Source organism: Clupea harengus, chromosome 10, assembly GCF_900700415.2.
Source record: "Clupea harengus chromosome 10, Ch_v2.0.2, whole genome shotgun sequence".
In the NCBI taxonomy this organism is placed as follows: Eukaryota; Metazoa; Chordata; class Actinopteri; order Clupeiformes; family Clupeidae; genus Clupea; species Clupea harengus.
Window position 1 is genome coordinate 1,276,357 of NC_045161.1, and position 17,482 is coordinate 1,293,838.

General features: G+C 42.0%; 1 protein-coding gene across 1 annotated transcript; it reads left to right on the top strand.

Annotated features, from left to right (window-relative positions):
• Positions 1–13,771: 13,771 nt before the first annotated feature.
• On the top strand, positions 13,772–16,392 carry LOC105904988 (histone-lysine N-methyltransferase PRDM9-like; the record flags this gene model as incomplete). The annotated part of the gene is made up of 6 exons (XM_031574810.2): positions 13,772–13,916; positions 14,251–14,522; positions 14,728–14,795; positions 15,117–15,319; positions 15,545–15,753; positions 15,865–16,392. Coding segments are annotated over 6 exons (1,425 nt in total), but the record flags the coding sequence as incomplete, so codon positions are not given.
• Between the last annotated feature and the right edge of the window lie 1,090 nt (positions 16,393–17,482).

Below are 17,482 nucleotides of genomic sequence, written 5' to 3' on the forward strand. Positions count from 1 at the left end.
TGAAACACTCAAGTCTTTATTTATTTAAACTTATTTATTTATTTTTAAAATGGTGTATGAAGTGAAATCAAAGTTATTTATTCGTTACAGTACTTACACAGCAAAGCAGTGCAATAGTACACACAACACAGTGTACAGCAGCTGCCGCCTTCATCTTCAAAGTCCATCTTCATCTCTATAACCACATAGACGAAACTCTGAGTCATTTCACCTAAACCTTCAATAGTATCCTTTTATAAGTAACATTTGTATTAATACATGAAATTCAGTCTCAGAGACTGTTTGTAGCCTCCATTAGATACGCTTGTCAAATATTTGATCAGTAGATGGCACTTGAAAACATGTGCTGTGCTCTCATAAGAGAGTCTTTATTTGCAAAGGTCAGTGGCCGTGGCCGTGGCCATATAGGCCTTTTGTATAAAACCCTTTTCCATGACCTTGCTTTTCATAGTCTATCTAGTCTAACTTTAAAGTGCAACATAAGTGTCTTTTTTTTTAAGCATAGAAATGAGATGATTTGGTGGGAGAAAAAATTGTCTTTAGCAAAACAGGTGACCAAGGTCTAGCCATTATTAATTCATTGACAGATTGTAAAAATGCAGAGCGAGGACTAAAATGGCTTTTCAGGATGTTAGCGTCCCTGATAACAATGCCTTCAATCTGAAATTACTTACCTTTCTGAACAAACCAATTCCAACTGAAATAATCTCGCTGATCAGGCACAAAAATGGGCTCATAACAAAGAGGAAATGTGTTGATATCACAGATGTACAGTAGATTTACAGTTGGCAAGCACTTACAAATATATTGAGAAGCCAGCCGGAGAATTTAGGAAATATTGACTTGTGCTGATACTTGACAGATAACCCTTAAACAAAAAGACATTGATCATGTTTTCAGGATTGTGCAGACCATGTAATACTTTTGTGCTTACCTGAAAATGATATTCATGCAATTTCTTTTATGTTCTGTTGCGTTAGTGTTTTCTCCCTTGTACACATAGTGTGTCTTTACATTTTGCTTTCATTCTGAAAATAAATAAAACATGCTAAGCAATTGTGAAGTCAGTCCCCCCACCCCCCAGACCCCCAAAAAGGCCTTGAATCCAGCTGTGGGTTACTGAGCTGAGCTTATCAATACAAGGGAGGATAAGAGGCTGGAGATTTATAGGGCTTTCTGAATGAGAGTGCTGCAGCAGCGGAGCACTCCAACCTCTTCCTCTTCCTCCCCCAGCCTGCAGAGTGGCCATTCCTCATCAGGCCCAGGGCTGTATAGGAGTGGAACCTGACAGAGTGGAGGAATTAAGAAATGGAGAGAGAAGAGCAGAACTGCAAGGTGTTGGTAGGGGGGAGAGGTCTGCCTAAAGTGGACAGGATGAGGTGTAATATTGCACATAAGAAAGCTATGTGTGCATATGTGCACACGCAAAATATGCAAGCAAAATGAACAAAAAGGTAGCACGTTTTTAAAAACAGATATACAAATTAGTGGAGGGAGAGAGTGCTTTATTTATCCCCTAAGAGAAATGTCAGCGTTGCAGCAGCAATTCATATAAATGACAAAAAACACATAACTTAAAAAACAACACATAGAATGAGGTAGGTAAAAAGACAACACAGAATTACATGAGAGATCACCACAACTACTACTGTGTGCTTATGTCTAAAATAATGTGGAGCCATTTGAAGCCAATCATAAGTTATCATGTCTTCCCCGACTATGACAGAGCACACCATTTGCTGGAAGCTTACTGAACTGAAGAGCTAAAAGAGCTCCATCCAACAGTACTCTGCAAGACCTCTGAAGGTTCTCTCTGACCTTTGAAGGTTCTCTCTGGTATCTGAAGGTTCTATCTGGGATCTGACCTCTGAAGGTTCTCTCTGGGATCTGACCTCTGAAGGTTCTGTCTGACCTCTGAAGGTTCTCTCTGACCTCTGAAGGTTCTCTCTGGGATCTGACCTCTGAAGGTTCTGTCTGACCTCTGAAGGTTCTCTCTGGGATCTGACCTCTGAAGGTTCTCTCTGACCTCTGAAGGTTCTCTCTGACCTCTGAAGGTTCCCTCTGACCTCTGAAGGTTCCCTCTGGTATCTGAAGGTTCTCTCTGACCTCTGAAGGTTCTCTCTGACCTCTGAAGGTTCTCTCTGGTATCTGACCTCTGAAGGTTCTCTCTGGTATCTGACCTCTGAAGGTTCTCTCTGGTATCTGACCTCTGAAGGTTCTCTCTGACCTCTGAAGGTTCTCTCTGACCTCTGAAGGTTCTCTCTGGTATCTGGTAGTAAAATTAAATGTGATTCAACTCAATTGTATTTATTTATGTAGCATCAATACCAAAAGGAATTGTCTCGAGGCGATTTACTGAGACCAAAGCCTCAATCCTCTTGAGCAAGCACGGTGGCAAGGGGAAAAAAACCTTTTAACAGGAATAAACCTTGAGCAGAACCCAGCTCGTGAAGGGAGGACCCATGTGCCTGATGCCGGCCGGGTAGAGAGATAGAAAAGAGGGGCGGGGCCGGAGGGAAGAGAAGGACTGGAGAGAATCAGAAGTGAAGAAGTGAGCCCATGAATTCATGCATACAGTACATCAGTCAGGAGAAAATACATTAGCATACATGCAGGATGTAGACATTTGAGGCTACATACAAGATTGATAATGGAGAGCAGCCAGCTTTTAAAGTATTGATTGTCGAACAGCATAGTTTGTGTACAGTGTGCTCATAAGGTGACTATTATAAGGATAAAGAGGGCTATGAAGCAGGGAATCATGTCGATGACAGCAGCCGTTTGTGTAATGCGGGTAAATAGGTAAAAAAAATCTAGCAACAGATCCTTTAAGTCCTGTTAGCTATGAGGTAAATCAAAGAGAGATTATATTTTTGGCAGTTATTTGATTTAGAACAGGGTCTATGCCATCTTAATTTAGGATTCCTAATTTAGGAAGTCCCTAAATTAGGGTGGTTCTGTATTAGCTAAATTCTTATCCTAAAATAAGACAGGATTTTTTTTTCTTAAATACAGTTAGGAAGCATGTTTCTCTATATCAAAAATCCTACATGTGATCCTAAACTGATTAACTGCGTTCAAGAATGAGGTCCAATGACAATAGCAATAATAATAATAATGGTTCTCCATTGCATGAAAGATTTCAGTTCAATCAGTTGTTTTGTGTAACATAGCAGCAGCCTGTGCAGCTATTCATCAGTAGCTGCACATGAAGTAGTGTCTTAAAGCAGACCTCGTCTGAAAAGACCAGACTTAAACATATATAAAGTAGTTTCTTAAAGCAGACCTCGTCTGAAAACATATTGTGAGGGACAGATGGGGAATAGCCATGTATACCAGAGGCCCTGATGAATGAAGAGGCCTGGGTTCACTGAGCCGAGTGGCTTTATGAGGAACCAGTGTTTGGGAACTGTTTGCCATCATCAATGCAGAAGAAGGGTCTGGAGCAGCTCTTGTCTAATATGAGTGAATGCTTTGCAAATGACATGCAAGGATGTGAGAGAAGCACCGGACTAGGAGAGAAACAACATCGCAAGAGAAGCTCTGAAAGGAGGACAGATAAAAATGGTAAGCTTTTAAGTGAAGGGTCATAAGGTAGGCAGGTGGAGTTTCATGTTTAATCAGAGGAATACACATTCTTATCTTCTCATCTCTGCTGCAACTGAACATCTATACTGATTTGCGCAGTGGAATAAAACAAGAAGAGGCGACGTTTTCTTGCTGCTCCCTTTAACACACCAACACATCCCCTGGTGCGGTACTGGTTAGAGAAGCCATGAAATTACTGTTATGTCAGTCGGAACCGAGTGTTGGAATAAATTAATGATAAGGTGACAAGCTTCACGAAATTGTGGTTGTGAATTTAATAAATAAAACGCACAACTCTGCCTCTCTTCTATAATCCGCTATTTTAATTTTCACATGTCTTCCTGGCGTGTAACCTGATAAGCTTGTCCAATATTCACACATGGTCTCAGCACCAGCTTTGTCGGCGGATGCTCGGCTTCCCTGCCAGACCCGACTGGCACAGGCTGGCACATACCATAAGCCCATGGGCGTAAATGCATGCACACACACACACACAGACACACACGCGCACACACACACACACACACACACACACACACACACACACACACACACACACACAGACATGATGCAGTTTAGTTTAAGTAGGGCAGACATCTAACTGGAATGACTGTTTTGGATATATGCATTTCTTTTGGATGTGGTATTGTTGCTGTTATCACTGGGACATGGCAGTGAGCCAGTATAAGTCCTTGGGTTTGATTGTCTGTTTTTTTTGTGTTATTGACTGTGTACTTAACTAACCTAACCAAAGACAACTCAAGATCTTACAACAGAATGCTACTTTCTGTCCAGATTCATTCCAGTTCGTGTTCCTAGAACTCTCTCTACCTCCACTGTGGGGATTTGGATCATGTGTGTTAGGCATGACAACTCAGAAGTTTCTTAACTTCACATTTTAGAGCCCATTAATGGAACCAAAAACAATTGCAGCTGTTCATGAATTCACAATGTTTATGTCAGCTGCAACAGCATTGTATGTGCCTAGCAAACTGGAAGTGCTAGCCATTCCGTATCTTTTTCTCCTGGGAACCTAGACAGAGCATGTTTTCTTCTCAAATCTGTCAAAACTATCCCTCTATTAGTCTTCTATGCTCCTCGATACATTTTAATTCAGTTACTTAGGAGAGCAAAGATGAGGATCTACACATTCTTTTGAGTAAAACATCCTCTAGAGCACTATTCATTTCCAGCACTGAAGTGAAAAGAAAAACAGGTGCAGAAATGTCAAGGACTTAAGTAAGGGATAATGTATTTTCTGGTCAATATTAGAAAATAAATCCACTCCGACACTCCCACTTATTATACGGTTACTTGCCAAAACGATAAATGACATTTCTCTACAATAGCCTTTTTAAGTGATTTTGTTACTGTTCCATTACATTGAATTTCTGTTACGATAAGTGAACGGACCACTGGATATGACTTGGAATAATATGAAAGATGTGAATCAGAAGCACAAAACCCATTGCCATTGGCAGCGGTTATTATAAAGAAATATCAGCCCTCCGAATGTTTGGGTGGCCCATTCAAATCAATGGAACATTTAAAAATGTAGCACTCTCACCCAACAGCCATGGTCCCATAGAATCTCTTTGTCTATGCATTGACACATTCTCCGCGATATCCTCCAGATCAAGGCAAAATGGACTGCAATATGCAGTGGAAGGATATATCCAAAACATTAAGATCAACAACGAAGGGGACACAACCATAATCGAAGCAAAAGCATACTCTCAATAAAAAAATGAGAAACCCCACGACCTCTTCATTAAATGCCACCAGCACCTTGTAGACTAGTCATGTTCTTTCACCGCTGGGTAAGATCTGTATATAATATTTCAAGCTAGCTAATAACCTACAAAGATTATTTATTCTTATTCTTTATTCCATCTCTGGCGAGGTATCTAGCTAGCTAGCTAGGATGGTGACAATCTAAAGTACAGTACAGTAACGTAGCAGTGTGGAGCAACATAGCTGCTAGTAACGTTATTGTTCAAGGGGTGTGTGTGCATGTTGCTGAAAGTATTTCACAGTCACTGTACCGATAACTTGCTTGTAAAACTGATGAACCTGATGTAATGCTATGGCTTTGTATCAGATCGCCAGGTTATTGCTCTCAGGTTGTGCCTTATGCATACCTTGGGATCAATGGCGCCTTAATGCACGGGCTTACCTGGGCTTAAGCCCGGGGCCTCAACCAATCAGTGCCTCTTAATAATAATACAAAATAATAATGATGATAAACGTCCGTATTCGCGGTGTCATTACTCTGCTCTACAGTGGCATCTGATGGTGGATGTGGAGGTGGAGGGAGGCCCCCCCTATCTAAACTGATACCCCGTTTACACGATGGGAAAACGCATATATTTTCATGCGTTTTGGCCTTTCATTTACACGAAAACGGAGGTTTTATCACGGAAAACGATCATTTCTAAAAACTCCGGCCAAAGTGGAGATTTCTGAAAACTCCGTTTTTGTGTTTGCGTGTGAACTAGGTCAAACGGAGTTTTAGGTTCTCAAACGTCACAGTATGCGACTAAAAATGCATCACATCATGTGAGCGTCCTATTGTTTACAGTTAGTTTGCTTACTGATCATGGATGCTGTTAAGGTAGTGCTCATTTATACGTTAATGCAAACGCCTGTTTGTATTTACAAACACAACTGCTTTTCTATATGGAGGAGCAGAGGCGAAGAACTGCACGGAGGTCAGCAGTCTTTCTACTGCTTTCACTCCCAAGACGTAGGCTACATTGCCTGCCAACGTCGCCACCGACGGTTTTGGATCCGACCAGGGCGAACTGCTGTCTGGTGGGAAAACTTCGAGAAAGAAGTCGTCCTCCCGGACGAATGGCATGAGAACTTCCGAATGTCGCGCTCATCACTACTGTCTCTTTCGGAGTTACTGCATCCCTCCATAGAAGGGCGTATTTATGCGGGCTCATGTAAACAGAAACTTTTTTGAAAACGATGTTGTGTGTACGACGTTATTTTTGAAAACGGAGGGGCAGAAATATTCGTTTCTGTAAATACCCGGCTATGTGTAAATGTGGTCTAAATGTAACAAAAAAAAATTCGATTTGCAACGTTTTAGAGGTCGCGGAGAACAAAGTCATTGGCCGGTCCGGTCGGTGCCGTGGTGAAAAAAAATGAAGCGTTCACATCCAAGCGGAGCTCAGAAAAGGAAGAAAATCAGACAGGCTATATTATTAAAGAAAACTTTGCCAAAAGTTAAAGACTTTTTTTTAAAGCAATCAGAGGATAGCACTATCAACACACTGCCAAATTAAGTGGAGGATAGACTAGATGAGGACAAGGTAGGCCTATCTATTGGATCAAGCGTCTCTGTTTAGAACTAAAATGTAGTACATCGTCATTCATTCTTATGACTTTCGTGTAAATATTGCCCCTCCAGTCAAAAATCAGATATCTCTACACTAGTATCATGTGAAAAGCTACTACGATTGTGCTGTTAGAGTTAGCTGCACAGCTAGAACTACCTGTGAAAGAACTAGCTATAGCGCTAGCTGCTACTAGATGTTTGTAGTGACAGGTGCTAGCCATAGCTATTGCGTCAAGTTTGACAGCGAGTTTGCGGTTAGAAAGACCCGGAGAAAGACTTTCTAGTGATCCGTTTATGATTGTCTTATTAGGCTTATCCTAAATCAAATGTGTTCCTTCCTTTGATGGCAACTTGCCAATTTAATTAAACACCATATGATGTGCGCAGTTAGCAACGAAATGAATAAGTAAATTAAATGAAATCATTCTCTTTTATTCACACGTTTTTATGTGCAGTAAGTAGCGAAATATTTCTCGGTGTGCGTCCATGTTGAATATGCCTAACTGCAGCGTTAGTAAGCCTACGGTATGTGTTTTTCGCCTAACCTGTTGTTTTGTGGAAGGTTGTCTTGTTGATTGTGATTCTGTCCATTTCCATGCGTACCGGTTTATTCAAGAGAGCCAAATATCACAGTTCTCGAGTCAACTCGTTTTTAAGATTGCGATTTTATTTTAAACAAGATATGTGCAAGCTATGTATACGGTTCAATCACGCAGGCAATGATCTTGTGTGGGCTATTTGGCTATATCGCTGTTGAGAAATTGATTGTGCGATTAGCGGGCGGGGGGCCTCCAAAAATAAAATAAAAAGTCCATAGCCCAAGGGGCCTCGAGTGCTATTAAGACGCCCCTGTCCGTAACATCGACCTTTGTTGAGTTCACACACTTGTATCCTCACTTACAGACAAAAATATTTGTGCTTCTCAGATTGTTTACATCTCTGCATCTTATAATGCTGAATTGCGCTGATTAATGTTGGTGGACTTTTCTCGGAGACAAGCAGATTAAACTCAAACCAGCTGCTTCAAAGTAGGACTTGTTTTCTTCTTACTTTACTATGACTTGTCTTGGGTCGTTTCTGTGGTGCAGACAAATATCCACCGCAGCTTTGAAATGTAAGTGAAAAGGTCTGATGTATGTATGATGGATGATACTGGTTAAGAATAAAAACTCTCATCTTACCCATTTCATAACAAGAGATCCGCGAACCCACGAACGTCATTGGGTGTTTCTTTTAGGCGCGAAATGAGTTGTCTCGAGGGTGACTAGCGGTTCTCTGAGGAGAATCGGCGTCAGTTATCGACGCAACTGACACCAGAAGTGAGGCGACGGAGACAGAACAAGCACAGGTTTGCTGAGCGTCTTTTCATCGAGAGCCGTTGGTGATATTGAAATATAAAATGAACACCGACTACGTTAGCACTACGTTGAAGTTCAACTGTTCAATCTTCGCCTTCAAAGTTAGCTAGAAATTACCGTTAGTCTGCGGTTTACTGTTAGCCAACATATCACAAAATTCTAGAGAATGTTAGCTAATGTTAACCATTAGCTACCTGGATTAAATTACGTTCGTTTTATTTAGACAGCCTATACTAGATGTGGGCTGTTAAATAATTAGACTATGATAGCTAGCTACTGCTGTAATTATATTGTAGTGAAGAAAACGTATAATAACAGCATCATATGATATTTAGGCTAACTGCCGCACCTCGTATACCATTAGTTAATTTAATACATGATCGTGGTCGCCTAAATCTTTTTGGAGTTATGGTTGTTGTGGTGTTTTCCCTCACGGGTTATTTTTGCTAGGATGTGCTTGTTGTAAGGCTAGGCTTCATTATGTCGTTTTCATCTGAAACGTTCTCCCGCGCACGCGTAGTTTTCTGTCACAAGTCAAATTTAAAGATAGCCCATGTTGGACTGAAAATAAAGTCTGAACGTTTGTTATCAAGCTAGTTGCTCAGTTAATGAGGTTTTACAAAGTAGCGTAGAATGAGGAAACTCAATGCTGAAGTGAAATTATATTTATGTTTCTGTCACTTGCAGTTTACAGTGAGTGTACATGCACGTTGTGCGCGCGCTAATGCCTGGTTTCGACCAGCTCCGTGTACATGCGAGTCAACCGGAACTCCATTCATCTCACAGCCCCCAAAGTCTGACATGGCGTTAGATAAAGTTAAATAAAACTTTGATAACATTTCTGTACCTCAAGGTAACTTTTAAATGGCGAGACTTTTTAAAAGAAAAAGATTGTATTGGTTTTTTTTTTTAATGTTATTTAGCTAGTGTAAAGAAACATTGATGATTATGTTTTTGTGTGGGTTTTTTTCTAGGTCAAATACCTTTTCAGTTTGTCAAGTCCTGAACCATGAGTTCATCTGATGAGGTCAGTAGAGTTCTTACACTTGCTGCTACACTTTCAATCATCTCTACTATCTGCTCCCTGCATCAAACTCAAAACACACACAATCACTCATGTACACACACACGCACATTCTGCTTTACTGCATCAGTCTGTGAGTCGTGTGTGGTTACATCCTAGGAGAGTTTCGATGACCTCAGAGTGCACTTCACGCAGGCCGAGTGGCTGCGATTGGCCGCATGCGAGAAGGTGCGCTACAGAAACATGAAGAGGAACCACCTGTACATGCTGGCCATAGGTAGCCATTACATCACAGTTTCAGGATCAAACCCAGAGCTGTACTGAGCCTTTGACCAAATTAGATTATTGTGGGAGGTGTTTTGAGGATAACAAAACAATGAATTATAACATAAATTATATCTTTGTTATAATACTGTAATGGTTTTAACAAAATATCTATGATCAGTGGTACAGTCTCTCTGTATTTTTCCATTGTACACTATGCTTTCAGGGTTGAGGACCAGACGTCATACAGTATCTGTCTGTGATGGTCTGTCTCTGCCTTGTCCTGTCTACCTTTCTGCCTGTATCTTGGCTTTTTTTTCTGCCCACCCTCGTCAGGTCTGTCCTCCACTCCTCCAGCCTTCATGAAGAAAGGCCGGGCCAGGAAGGAGACGTTGGCAAGAGCACCCACTGCTGACAGCACCGACTCAGAGGAAGAGTGGACACCCAGTTTGGAGAGGAGACCTCCAGGTCAGCATACAGCGTGATACTTACACAACAAATGCACACGGGTGCACAATGTGTTAGAGTGTAAGCTGCCTGATTAGAGAGATGCTCATCATGTGCGATCCAACATCATGCGGTTGAGAAATAGACAAAGATTAAGACCTCAAGATTCTGTCTTCTCCTCCAGCCTCTCGTACCTTCAGAGTTCCCGTCAAAACCCTTGGTGAGTCCAGAGTCGGCTCCGTGAGGCGCACCCAACCCCCAGCTCCTACCCTGCCATCTCAGGTAAACAGCTAAACTTTTTGGCCATCCTTATGAGGATAGATGGGAAGGTTACAGTGTATAGGATTTAGGGGAATTAGCAGAAATGGAATATAGTATTTGTTGCGGCGACAACTGAATGTCGCTGAGAGGCTAAGCAAGGGAGATTCACTTAGGTGACGCGCTTCCAAACAGTACTTCTGTGCAAAGTGGTGATAATAAATATACATAAAATGCATCCAGTAAGCGTTTAGTTAGTCCATAAAATCCATATCAAAGTTCCAAACTCTTGTGATCTTTAAAAAAAAATTCCTACAGGTCTGTCAATGAGCCTGCTTTGCACTGCAAAGGTCCTCAAATCTTGGGGCAATGTTTGACAAACATATCCTCAGGTCATCCTCGATCTGTGCGCGGTTGCGGTATTTAGTTTTGAGCGCAGTCAGTCTTGAAAAGCCTGCCTCGCACAAATATGTCGACGCGAAAAGGAGGAGCATTTTTAAGGCTATGTCGCAAAGCTGATCATTGCTACCCAGAATGACGAAAGAGGGGAGATGCTTAAGTCTACTGTCACTCTTCAGCTGCTTTTTCATGTCTGTTGACAGCTCGTCTGCTGAGCAGAGAAATGGATCCTGAACTCAGGCGAATGAACGGTAGTCCTCTTTGAAATAGGACCCAAACTGATTTCTGATATACGGCGTGATACAGTGTCATTTGACATAGGTATTGTGCTGAGTTTAGCTCCTATCATTATTCTACACGTCTTGCGCGAGCAACTACATAAGATACCTCCATCAGCACAAAATAGTATTCAAGTGCTGGTGTTTTATTTGTTGCAACACGGTGGATGATCAAAAAATGTAAAGGTAGGTGTTAAGGAGAAAAGGGCTAGCTGCAGTTGAAAGAAGCTAGCTAGGCTAGCTCTCGGGGCTACAAGCTTTTTTAAAAGACTGGAGCAAATTACTCCTTAGAATAGGCTACGAATAGACCTACTGCAAGTGCATTAAGGTATTACTAAGAAAGGAGTGAGTCTTTAAAAAGACTGTTTATAAAGCAATGAATATCTGAATGATAGAGGAAACATGAGAAATTGAACAAACTCTGCAGAGTGTCGTCTCAGGGTGAGCGCTTACCATGCGGTTTTTTTTATACTCGGAAGCTTAGGTGCAACTTGCGTTCAAATGATAAGGCTCCGTTTTGATTGGTGGATCAGGAGCAAAACAGTATTTGATTTGTTTGGGTCAGTCCAGCCCCTTGCATTTCGCCACTGAGGGAGCTTTCACTAACCAGTGACAGGTCGGCGGTTGTTTATTTTTTTCTCCGTCTGTGACATCGCGCCCCCCACTTTAAGAACCACTGATATAAATAATTAAGGGATAATGACCAAAACTATTTATTTTAGCGTTTATACTACTCAGGGTTCCTGCGGATCCTAAAAAACTCTTAAATTAGATTTGCTAGTTAGTATTATTTTTACCGGCATGTCTTAAATTCAGTTTCATCAGGTATGTTTCCATGTTCAATACATTGTAAGCTTGACTGTTTACGGAATCACATGGCCTGTGTGCATGCATGCCTGGTTTATCTTTGCCATGACAACCGTGTGAGCTTTGTGGCTTGTCTAGCAGGGTTCCGCCAGCCTGCGCCGCTCTTATATTCATTTTGCATGTTTATGCAAGATAGCATTGTAGTTCACATGAGTGGCTGATAGTAAGGCAAGTTACTGTGGTGGGTTAGCATTGTAGTTCACATGAGTGGCTGATAGTAAGGTAGTTACTGTTGTGAACTACACAGCTAGCTAGAATGAAAATTGGAAAGAAGAGAAATATGCAGATTGGCCACATTCCAGCCAAACACACAATTTCAAATGTTGTGTGAGAAGACCTGTAAAGCAATATATGGATTAAAGTGGCCAAGTCAAATTTGAAATCCGAGAGGCGCAAACGTTACTAGTCCTCAAAGAAGACTTTGCTACCCAGCCAGTCATGACAATGACTGTAAAAAATTATTTTGTTTATTTACAGTAATTGAGTCACACTGGCCTAGGCTGCCAGATGCTCAAGCCACTGCCAAAGTTCAGCAGCTCTATTGTGTTCAGCAGCATTCACTGTTTTTTCAACAGAAACAGCCGAAGAACTACTGAATCACACATAAACACAGACACACTGATACGTACATTACACCAAGTGCTTATACCATACAGTTAAAGTGCATAGAACTTGCTAGTTGAGTCACACGGGCCAAGGCTGCCAGATGCTAGGTCAGAAGACCATTGCCTAAAAATACTCACTGTATTAGAGATACTGGTGGGCATCTTATCCGTCAAATGTTATTTACTATAGTTGTCATGGTTACCATTCCTAGTTTACTGAGTGACTTGACCGTATCTGCTGCTTAGGTGTCCCATTATACTGAAATATCGGACACCCGTCAGCCAATCAGAAAAGAGTATTGAGACATTAAGTAAGGTGAACAGGGAGAGCATTAGAGAAAGTAGGATATTTTGAGCGTTTGTTCACTTGTTGACTGTAGTTACTAGGAAAAAGCCATGACGTTGCCCAAGGCAAGTGTCCCCTTAAGCCTTTTGTTCAGGTTTGGGCTCTCTGAGATGTTTAAGATGTCTAAAGACTCAAACCTGGGTGCAGTTTTGACACACATGTTAAGGGGTTGCACACTAGCCTGCGTTTGCACCTGCACTAGCTTGTCTTGTCATTTCTTCTCTATACAGCCAATCAGCAACAACACTTCACAGCCAATCAGCGACGACAACAGGACTTCACAGCCAAGCGGCGAGAGCAGTCAGATGTCTCAGCCAATCGGAAATAGAAACAGCAGTTTTCGACCAATCAGCAGCAATGCTCAGTGTCCTCAGGCCTTAGAGGTGGATCCCACAGAACAGGCTATAGAGACAGAGGAGAACAAACAGGTTTTGTAAAACACACATGTACACTAACATGCATACACATTCACCAAAACACACACACACACACACACACACACAAACAGAACAGGAACTCCTGTTCCTCAGGGACAGAACCATAGAGAGAGGAGAGCAAACAGGTCTCATAAACACACACTCTAAACACGTTCCTCAGACCTCTCAGCCAATCAGAAATAGGAACAGCAGTTTTCAACCTATCAGCAGCAACACTCAGTGTCCACGCACATACAGTACATACGCATAACAGAACTCATGTTGGCTGATCGAACTTCCAGACAGAACTCGTCTCTGTTCCTCCTCAGGCCCCCAGAACGGACTCAGACCAGGGTGGACAGAGAGACGGCGTAGAGAGTGTAGATGGACAGAGAGGGAGAGAGCCAGACTCAACAGCAAAGAGACCTGGTAAGAGGTTTTATACAGGAGAGTACACACACACACACACACACAACATAGGTCAGTATTGGTATATAAAGTAGTTGTGCGGAAGAAGGTAGATCACAGTTTGTTGTATGAACAGTAAAGGCAAATAGCAAATCGCCTTTTTGTGTGTGTGTGTGTCAGGGGTGTCAAAGAGAGAGTGGTTGAAACAGCAGAAAGACCAGTTGAACAGCTACAAGCGTGGAGGCAGCCTGCGCAGCAGACCCAGAGTGAGCTACACAGAGGAAGAAGTGCCCAAGGATGAAGATTACCTCTGTGAGTTGCTCTTACTGCTACCTTTCTACTAGACATGATCTCTTTCTTTCTCTCTCTCTTTTCAGTGACATTAAACATATCTGGTGTAAGAGTAATATCACAGAATTTCAACAGTATAATTGTTCATTGTCTCTATAATACTGCGAATTTATGCATATTTTCTCCTCTTAACTTCATCACTCTAAAGGTTGATCTGCTGATGACTTCATACCGTTTTCAGCCATTTAAATGGATGTTTTTACAGTTGCTGGTTATTCAGTTTTACAACATGTCATCATACATCTTTAGGCATAATGTAAATGAATAATCTCTGAATCGTTCCTTTTTTCTGCAGACTGTGAGGACTGTGAGTATTTCTACATTGATGAGTGTGGGGTCCATGGTCCCCCTAACTTCATCCCCGACACCCCAGCTCCTGTTGGGGTCCCAGACCGAGCCAGACTCACCCTGCCACCTGGACTGGTGGTCAGAAAGTCCAACATCCCAAACGCAGGTCTGGGGGTGTTCAACCAGGGCCAGACGGTGCCAAGAGGGGCGCACTTTGGCCCCTATGAGGGAGAGGTGATGGACAGGGATGAGGCCATAGAGAGCGGATACTCCTGGGTGGTGAGGGATCAAATGGTGTTTCTAAATGGAAGTTCAGGAGGAGATTGACGGATTTGAGATACCTCTTGTGTCTTACCCTTTGACATCATTTATTCCCAATTATATGTTTCCAGTCTGAAATACTGATTCCAAAAAAAGAAATTCTGGTCAAAATGTTGCTCCTGTACTGAAACAGGTGACAGTGTTTGATTAAATGTTTCCACAGACATACAAGAGCCGACATACAGATGAGTACATAGACGCAAAGAGAGAAACTCACTCCAACTGGATGAGGTAACGTCCTTCCTTATTCCTCTTGATTCTTTCACTTTTCAAAAGAAAAACTTTACCCAATTCCAGCCAATAAACACGTTGCTTCAGGAGCACATTGGCTGTTGAGTTCAAATATCAGCAACCTTTTGCCAGAATTGCAAACTTCACCTTTAAATCTGTCTCTGTCTTTTCTGCAGTTCATGTTGCTGTCTTTTGATAGCACTTACATAAGTAGTGTATTTCACACCCAGCTATATATGCCTATATTTATATTGAAGTTGTAGAACTAGTATTTATACTTATCTCTTCTGTGTCATTTTCAATCTCTGGTTTCTCCATCAGGTATGTGAACTGCGCTCGTGACGGTGACGAGCAGAACCTGGTGGCGTTTCAGTACAGAGGGGGGATTGTGTATCGCTGCTGTAAGCCTATCGCCCCTGGAGAGGAACTGCTCGTCTGGTATGGAGAGGACTACGCCAGAGACCTGGGCATCACCTTCGACTACCTGTGGGACATCAAGAGTAGCGCCAAAGGTACATCACAATGTTACACCTGAAATACATGTCTGTTCAAAGGTACACAGACCTGAATCACTGAGGAGTGGATATAAGATAATGAGAATATTGAAATAAATGTCAGTAAGAAATGCTGGAAAAGAAATGGATAAAATGTATATATATACTTTTATGTAAAAAGGTAACATCCAACATGTTTCTTTGCCTGAACCTAAATGTTATCTTTCTCTTTATTCTTTCTTTCAGAGGTGACAGCGTCTCAGGTGTTCTCGTGCTCCCTGTGTCCGTTTTCCTACACGGCTCAAATCTACCTCCACAAGCACATCAGGAGGAGCCACACGGACGAGTATGTGCGACTGCTGAGGTCTGGAGAGATCAGACCAGAGACTTTGGCACCTTCCAGAAGCAGCAACCAACAAACACAAAAACCTCTAACTGTGCCGTCCAGGTCAACATCCAGTAAAGTCGCCCCTAACCCCTCTTCACAACAGGAAGGAGCGAATGACAAGAGAAGTCACCACTGCACTCAGTGTGGCAAGAGCTTTACTGGAGAGAACAATCTCAAACGACATCAGCGCACTCACACAGGAGAGAGGCCGTACCACTGCACTCAGTGTGGCAAGAGCTTTACTCGAGAGGAACATCTCAAAGCACACCAGCGCACTCACACAGGAGAGAGGCCGTACCACTGCACTCAGTGTGGCAAGAGCTTTACTCAAGAGGGAAATCTCAAAGACCACCAGCGCATTCACACAGGAGAGAGGCCTTACCACTGCACTCAGTGTGGCAAGAGCTTTACTGTTGGGGGAGATCTCAAACTACACCAGCGCATTCACACAGGAGAGAGGCCGTACCACTGCACTCAGTGTGGCAAGAGCTTCACTCTAGAGCATCATCTCAAAGCACACCAGCGCACTCACACAGGAGAGAGGCCGTACCACTGCACTCAGTGTGGCAAGAGCTTTACTGAGGGGGGACATCTCAAACTACACCAGCGCACTCATACAGGAGAGAGGCCGTACCACTGTACTCAGTGTGGCAAGAGTTTCACTTCTACGTCTCAATTAAAGACACACCGGTGCACTCACACAAAAGAACCCTAACCATGCGCTTTGTGAAACAAGAACTTCATCTCATTGCAGGAAGATTTATTTTTATTGCTGTTTAATTACTTGCATAGTTCAAAAGCATTTGAATTCCAGTGGTGCTTAGTTTAGTGACAGCAGTAGTAACTTTTTTAACTTCAATACTAGTAAGTGTAACTTTGTTAACTATGACCAACAGTTAAACTTTAATGCTTTAATGCTCTAATTTAATGTAATGAAATGTATATTCACTTATTAGTATGGCTTTTTAAAATACATTTAAGATTTATTTTAAAATCTTTAAATAAATAAATAAATGTAATAATTTAAATAAAGTTTATTTAATAACATTTAAACTAAGCCAATTAAATGCAATTTAGTGTATATATTTGTGTGTGCATTTTTGTGAGTACATACCAACCTATGCACAGCATAGCAGGGATTGTGTGGCAGTTCTATTGATAATACATAACGTTTATTTAATCACATTTTAACATTCTAGATTCACATTTTAACATTCTAGATTCTAGATTCCCATCTTAACATTCTAGATTAGTCACACCTAGGCTTGGCAGTGATGAACTGATCAGAAAGCTCCATACTGGATTTGGAATGAAAACAATGTCAATGCATGTAAACTGTGGACTATCAATGTCCATCTAATAAATGATCTATGTCTCACTGATTTGTAGTCTCATTAATCATGTTACATGTTTAAGAATAGCATGTCTACTAACAAGCACTAGTAACTAGCAAGATGTGGAATGATGAAGTGTGACATTGCTGCCAGAACCTGATTATTGAAACATTAGCAGGTAAACTGTATTAGAGGATTGATAGCCAGCCAGCCAGCCAGAGTCTACCTGTGAACATATCAGGCTGGACGCAGAATGACTCAAATAAAGACAAGCTTCTGCATCACAGTAGCACATCTCAGAGAAACACCATATCCCTGCTTCACCTTTCCACTCATGAGTGTTTCGCACCGATGATATTATCACCCCGGAGACCGGAAATGACTTGCATCCCTCGGTTGCCACGGTGACTGGTCCAGGGTTGAGTTTAGCACCCATGTTTGAAGGTTCTGGCTACTCACAGGGGCGGTGCG